Source organism: Orbicella faveolata, unplaced genomic scaffold (assembly GCF_042242905.1).
Source record: "Orbicella faveolata isolate gen_17 unplaced genomic scaffold, um_ofav_v1 contig_3, whole genome shotgun sequence".
NCBI lineage: Eukaryota > Metazoa > Cnidaria > Anthozoa > Scleractinia > Merulinidae > Orbicella > Orbicella faveolata.
In genome coordinates this window covers 12,531,165-12,539,138 of record NW_028301558.1, presented here as the reverse complement: position 1 = coordinate 12,539,138, position 7,974 = coordinate 12,531,165, and the positions used below count along the sequence as shown (strand labels likewise).

Here is a 7,974-nt window from a genome sequence, read left to right as displayed (position 1 = left end):
TGAGTTTGACAGAAAGTTCTTCTTTTAGAAAATTAAACTTGATTCAGCACACTCTTGTTGAGACCTGAATTAAGGTCTTTCTTATGATTATCTTCTTAAGACATATTTAAGGTGGCGAAAAGGTTTTGACTGTGTAAAAATGAATGGCCGAGTGCTGAGAAGGAAGACTGGGCACTGGTAGATAAAAGGGATATTTTTATTAAAATCTACCGGCACGAATCCAGCTATACTGGCTCTGATTAAACATGATAGACATAAGATGATTTCGGGGATGAGGACAGGATTTCCCTCATTTCTTCCCCCCCCCCCCTCAACCCCCCGCTTAGGGTACGGCGGGGCTTCGAGTTCCCACCAGCATCATGCTGCACATTTGTTTCATGAACTGGGGAAATAATAATATAGGAAAATTATAATATATTAGCTCAACGTCAATGAAAATCTCATTTAGAAGTCAGAATATCTTTTTTCCAGTTTAACACTTCATTAAGAACTTCAAAATGTTTAAAAATAATCTTATCACGACGGAAGTTGGTCTATCGAGGTCTACGCAAGCTCAAGCTTACCTTTCAATGGCTTGAACAGACCCAGGAATAACCTCCCCCGCCTTCTTCGCTACTGTTGTAAAGGACGCCAGTAATATCAATCAAAACTCCCTCAATTTTCCTAATAAGCCAGCGGGGGGGGGGGGGGGGGGGGTATTTTGACCGTTTCCTCTCCACTCGCCGTCTTGGAAGCCGGAAAAAAGACCGAGACATGATCGACTGATACTTCGTTGACTTCCGAACGGGTCCGACCCCAGTCCCAACGCAACATCTGGCGAACGCATGTTTCCGAAGAAAACCGAAACTAGACTCGGAGAATTTATTTACTTTCTAGAAGTGCAGGAACGCATGCATATCGAAATGTATTTCAGTTTGCGTAGTGTGCAGTTTCTCTTTGCAGATAAATCAGCAAACTAACTTTGTTATGGTTCACCAACGTGACTGTTTGTAGTTTAGAGGTTTTCGCTCAACAGTTTTAGTGAACAGTTTCTTGCACTTTCCCGCGCCTGCCGTCACGCAGGTTGGTAGGCATCATGCCTCTTCGAGATTCACGGGGAAGATTTTGTGGGACGCTCAAGCGCAAAGAAGTGGATGGTCACTGGGATCGTTACTACGTTGTTCTGGACGAGGACAAATGTTTACTGCGATATTTTTCTCCCTTCAGTCCTAAGGTGAGCCAAGACTCTGCTCAGATTTGTCTTTCTTGAATTTACCATGCAAAACTTCAAGATCAACAAGACAAATAGTGATCTTACAGTACCGGTCAAATGTAAGTTGACAGTCTCGACTCGAAACTCGATCCTCGATCCTCGATGTTTTCGAGAATCGAGAATCGAGTTTCGAGGCTCGAGTTTCGAGTTTCGAGTTTCGAGTATCGAGTTTCGAGTATCGAGTTTCGAGTTTCGAGACGCTCGAAGAATTTTTCGAGAAAGCGATTTATATCTCGAATTCGTAACAATAGAAATAAACAATACCGCGCGTCGTGCGGCTTCCTTTATTCCTTTATTATATATTTCATCTTAACGTCCAAATCGTTAGTCTGGAGTTGAAGTCTTGAATCGCAATTCTATAGCATTCGTTGCATAGAAAAAACAACACGTGTACGAATCAACCAAATTTAGAGAACGCAGCCTGCGAGCGTGAAAAGATATTTCTAGCTCTTTCCGGTTCCAGCGGGCTCAAATTTCAACTTGCTTGCCGTATGCAAATTTCCAAGTGTTACTGCGATTGTACTGCAAATGATTTTCAAGCCAAATATCGTATTTAAAAAAATATTTATCGAGATACCGTGCATGTAACTTGAACATCGCCTGCGTTATCGGACGACTTTTCGGCTCTTGTTTGCATTGACAGCCCGCAGTGATTGTTTGAATTTGCATATGTTCATTTTCGTGATTTTCGCCGATTATGTTTGTGTGCGACTCGATGAAACTGCGAAACTTGCATGGCAGCATTAAGTTACTCATGTCATGTGAACTTCTGTTACATTAAGGCATGTTTAACATAACAACTTGATTTAAACTACAAACAAAACTTCCCGTGCCTTCTTAGAAAACCTAGACGGATCCCAGACAAAAAGACTGTGTTGACTCTCTTTGTTGACTTACAATTACAAGCTGGCCAATCAGAATCGTTGCTTCCCATGGTAGTAAAATTCTACATGTAGATTGAATGAAGCAGAAAGGTTTTCCACTGATTTAATCATTTTTTTTTTATTTAACAGCTTTAAAAGTTGATATATCTTAATTTGTGTGACATTATGAATGGTAATCGAACAATTAATCTTACATGTAACTTCAGCGGAAGATAAAATCTTTCATTTTGACGTGCATTTTCTTGTCTGCAGGAAACAACCCGCTTCGAGAGTTTCTAACTTCTATCGAGCCGTAAAAACAAACCCAGCGTCGAATTGAAAACTGACCGGAAAAGTTCCCGTGAAATCATCAGCGAATGGATTAAAGATAGCTCTGAATCGAAAGAAATATGTTCATACCAAGCATCAAAACAAACAACCGATTGGAAGCTGGCAATATCGAGTCGCGTACGCACGTCGAGATTTCTATCGAGCCCTTCGTACAGTTGATTTAAACGAAACTCAGCGTCGTCTTCGGAACTGTTACTCTGTTGTTACTCTGAATTAAACGATAATTAACTCCAGATCGAAAGAAGTTCAACCGAGGGACAAAACAATCGATTTCACTAAGCCAACCGATTTACAAATGTAGAGTCGCCTACCGCCTCTGGAGTCGCGACTCGAAAATTTCTCTGTCTCCAAAAGTAAACCAGCAAGATTGACACGTACAGGAAAAATTAATCGAGCGATAAATTCTTTGTCATTTCGACTCGAAACTCGAACGACTCGACTCGAAACTCGAAGGATTCGACTCGAGACTCGATACTCGAAGTCGAGTTTCGAGGATCGAGGATCGAGGATCGAGTCGAGTCGTTCGAGTTTCGAGTGACTGTCAACTTACATTTGACCGGTACTGTAATTAGCACATTTTAAAATGTATATGCACCGGCACTTCCGTCTTCTTGATGGCAAAATATTTTCCTTTCATATTAGGGGGTAACCCGAAAACACTGACCCCTGGTCCGCGGACTACCTATGGACCGGTCCACGGACACCCCCTACGGGCCCCCTGTACGGACCACCCCCCAAAATAGAATAAAAATAATTTAAAAAATATTTCAGTTACGGGTTGTTTAATAGATTACTCATGACGGCGAAATTTTGAACGTTACGTTGTGCAAATGTAAACAGACCTGGATTCAGGCTCAGGTGTAATTCATATCACTACAAGTTGCCATTTCCTTTGCTGTTACCATAAAGTATACGGAAGATGCGTATGGGGAAGCCTCCGGGAAGCCTTGAAATTTGTGTTCTTTCCCTTCTGCCATTTTGTCCAGCCCATTCTCCTGTGGGTTCGTGAACTCGTTCCAGGCTTCACAATTTGCTCAGCGGAATAACGGATACAAACAAGAATAAAACGGCCCAAAAATATATCTTCCATAGCCAGATTGAGCCACAAATGGAAGGTAAAAACTTTCCTTCTTACCATCGGCATCTCCTTACGCTGAAAACAGCTTTTAGGCATTTTTTTTGGAAGGGAGGGTGGGGTGTTAAAAACGTAAGTCTGTTACATTTGCACAGTGTAACACTCGAAAAATCACCGACACGAGTCTGAATCTATTGGACAACCCATAAGTGAAATCTTTATTTATTATTTTTACACTATTTTAGGGTGGAGGGGGTCCGTAGGGTAGTCTGCGATCCTGGTCCATTGTGGGGGTCTGCAGACCGGGGGTCAGTGTTTTCGGGTTACCCCGTATTAGGTTATGCTATTTTTACAGCGAGAATTCGAACAGAACGTTTATATTTATCGGTGGCCATTGACATGTATGAACGAAACAGGCTGTTTAGAAACAGGAAATAACTTGACGGGACACCATAAAATGATAAGCTTAATGATAAGCTTAATATTATTGCCTCCCGAGACTAAGTTGAATTCTGTATTCTCTGTACAAATGATCACTGCTTTAGAAGCGATAGAATAAACAACTAAATTCAGAATTCAGAAAGTTCTAATTTGAAACTGCATGCAGGATTCCGCACTTATACTAATTAGTTTATCCACTGTGACAGTTCTGTACCGGAAATTCTGTCCCACTGTTCCGATAAGGATCAGTTTATTACAGCTGTGGGCTTCTTTAGCTAAACTCTTTTAGCAATAGTTGCCTTGTGTAGTGACTTAAAACTTGTTTTGTTCTGTAAGTTGAAGTTCCAGCATCAGACAACATACAAATTGCTTTGTGAATACCGTAATAATAATACATGTAGTTACCTTATTGTTAAGTGTTTTATTTGTTGTTTTTGTTTAAAAATGTTTGAAACCACACTGCATGTGTTATGTGTGATTGAAATTAAGTAATTAAACATTTTAGTTTTGAGACAATTGGAAACTAATTAAGTTGTCAAAACAATGTCAATTTGAGCTATTGATTGGTAAGATTAGCTACAGTAACCTATGTAATGGTTAGCACTCCAGGCCCAGTTGTTCAAAAGCTGATATGTCATCAACAGCAGATATGATACCATTGTGTATCAACATCCCGGTCGGTGCTCGGTCGACACTTGATCAATACCCAATCAACATACTTGATGAACACTCAATTGACATCTTGATTGACACTCGCTCAACACTCGATTGACACTCAATCAACAGTTGGTCAACAGTCGGTCAATGGTCAGCCAAGTGTCAAACAACTCATGCATTGATCGAAAATTAGGCGACTCTTGACTGACTGTCGACCAAGATGTTGATGGAATGTTGATCGATTGTCAACCAAGGTATTGATGGAGTGTTGATCGATTATCAATTGAGGGTTGACTGATCAAGGGCCGATCAAGGGTCAATCAAGGGATGATCAAGGGTATTGATCAAGGGTATCGATTGACACTTGACCACGGATGCCTTTAGTACAGGTGATCCAATACTCCCTGTCGCAGCTGTTCAATTTCACGACACTGAAACAAGGACAAGTTTCAATTTCTGTGGGACACTTGGTCCTATACAGACTACCAACATTTACATTAACATTAAAATGACATGATGTTAAACTTACATTAGCATTACAACTGTTTGCTTTGAAGTTATCAATCATCATTTGTGAAGTACCATTTGCTGAACATTATTACGTTACTTGTAAAAGATTTCAGAAATTAAAATTTCAGATGTTTTAATTTGGTTGTTTAAAGTTATTTAGTTATTTATTTATTATTATTTTTGTAATTTTTAATTTTTTTAAATTTTAATTTATTATTATTATTTTTTAGATTTTGGACACTGCGATAAAACATAGCTAAAGTAAATTCATGCTTAAAAAACACGAATCAGACTGAAAAGACATCTGTGAAAATGATAGTTTTACTGCATCCCCAAGGTTTTAGAGATATACGGTGGAGAAATTAATGCAAATCCTATCAAGCCGTTACATATATCAAGCAGTGTCTCAACTAGAGTTCACCTCATAAAGGAAACTAAGAGTTTTGTAGCTACTTAAGAAATTTTATACTGTACTGCAAAAAATTTGGATGCTTAAAATTTTGGCGTGCAACAATTTCGGACGGTTTTATTTTCTGACATTCTTTTGTCCAAAAATAAAATCGTTCAAAATTTTTTGCAAGTAATGTAGTGGACTTTAACAATCACTCAAGCATTTCTGGATTTTGAGTAAATATATTAATTGTTCACCGTAAATTGAACCTGAGAGAGAGTACCTTTTTCCCATGAATCACTTTATGCAACAGATTGCCAGAACTCCTAATGCACTCCCATCATGGACCACATGTGTGTTAAGTTCTGTTAAAGAGATGGGGCAATCATTGTGATGGTCCTTGGTGTTAGTCAGGGGTGCACCCTGCGGTGTTCCCCTCTATCTGAGCTGATCTGACACTAAGAATTAATCACAACCATTTTAGGAAGCATGTACATGACATGCATAAGTATGCTGTGTTGCTGAAAGAGGTTCTGAGCCATTGATTGGCCATGCAGATCTACAGGTGCATGTGATTAGCGTATGATTTTGTTCTCTCTGCTCTTTCGTCACAGGAAGAATATTTGAATTGGGATGCTTATGAAAGTGAAATTAACATCAGGCTCATAACCAAGGTTTGACATTTGAGTTTTTATATTAGGTCACTGACAGATATTTAAAAGCAAAGTAAATATGGCTGATTGTTGTATCTATAGTCTAACTATATTCTGTATTAAATCATGTTCAAATTTGTCATGATCCAAGGCTGTTGCCTAAGGAAATTTTTAAGGAGCCCTTTTGGGTTCCTTACTTCAAAAGTTAGGAGCCCAAGCCACTTTTTTAGGAGCCCAGGATAAGATTTGCTGTGGTCAATCCGGGGGTTTGGGGAGGTTGGGAAAGACAGGGGGGGAGTGTATTGTGGAAATTTAGGGGACGGGTCCGGGGCAGAGATTTTCCGTGAGACACTAGTATGGTCTAATATCAATCAAATTTTTGAATTAAAGCGTTCAGCAAAGTGATCAGGTCATGACTGAGAAAGAAAGCTACATGTATTTATGGTCAAACAAACTCAATAATTGGTGTATCCATGCAAGTTCTGCAGCTTTTTTACGAAAACTTATATTGCTGCTTATGTTTTTGAGTTTTGCAATTCTATTTTAAAAGGACAAAATACATTGTACAAATCATGAAATACAAGCTGCAAATGAAAACAAATAAAAATGAAAGAGGCATTTAAGGGGTTTGAATTTGGCCTCACTGAAATGTGCTTTCCATCCCCCAGTGCTCGACCTTAACTTTTTAACTTACTAGTCCTTAGGCTAGTGAGGTTTGAAATTTACTAGCCAACAGTCATCAGCTGGTAGCCAAGCCTGAGTTGAACTTTTGCTCTTGCCACACACTTGCTGAGCCCAACCAGAGGCAAGTCTAAGCCTGAATAGGCCACGTTCGATATATCAATATCCTAACATGGCTCCAAGACTTTCAGGACAAACTTCTATATTTGTGTTGTTTTCTTTGTAATCAAGTCTCTTTTGGGAATTGAGAGACAAACGAAACTTTAAAAAATTTACAATTTTCATGCAAAAGCGTCGGAGCCATGTTAGAATACTGATATATCGAATGTGGCCATTTGTCTGAATACTAACAATGTTGCTGTTGATCTTATTTTGAGATAACTAGAATCAACAAAAGCTCTTGTTTATTAGTGATAATAAAAAAATATCAAGTTACAAGAAAGAGTACATGAAGAAAGTGCTTGATCTTCAGCCTGTCCTTAAGTTCACATGACTAGGATTGGTACAAATCTCTGGTTACAAAGTCACTAAAAAGTTGTATTCAATGTCATTTAGTGATTGAATGATAGAGTTCAAGAGTTATTATTGTTAGCACTTTATGTGAGGCAAATAAGGACTTGTAAATCCTATTAGTTTTAGTTTGTGTCCATTCTTTGTGGTCCACTCGGGATGAAAGCGTCGGGCTACTTTGGCGAGGTACGAGCTTGAGTCGCTTGTCCATTCAGCACTTGAAGGATTTTTCAGTTGTGAGTTGCTTGGCTGTGCTTCATCTTCCTTGACTTGCTTGTCATCACGCTTTTTCTTCTTAGGAGTATCGCATTTCATGAAAAAAGAGTCTATCCTCTTCATCACTGCTGATCGAGGCCCCCGATCAAAATCAAAGATGGCGGTCATCACCTGGCAGCGTGTCCGTGAATTACTGGGTCCCACTAGTGTTCAGTCCTCCTACCAATCCTACTCACCACAAATGGAGTTATCGATCGCAAAATGCAAGATAACTGATAAGTTTCTTAATTTATTTTTCTCCATCGCGATCAACTAAAACTGGTTTTTTCCCTTTATTTGCCTTTCTCAAACCTGTTCTACATGTACCTTGACTA

The 7,974-nt window shown here is 39.2% G+C and overlaps 1 protein-coding gene across 1 annotated transcript in view; it reads left to right on the top strand.

Annotated features, from left to right (window-relative positions):
• The first annotated feature begins 890 nt into the window (after positions 1-890).
• Positions 891-7,974, top strand: part of LOC110046285 (uncharacterized) — a 72,681-nt gene continuing 65,597 nt past the window's right edge. Inside the window, exons 1-2 of the mRNA XM_089298661.1 lie at positions 891-1,213; positions 6,155-6,214. Of these exons, the coding sequence (XP_089154787.1) occupies positions 1,076-1,213; positions 6,155-6,214 (198 nt within the window). The 5' untranslated portion in view covers positions 891-1,075. The remainder of the gene's footprint in view (positions 1,214-6,154; positions 6,215-7,974) is intronic.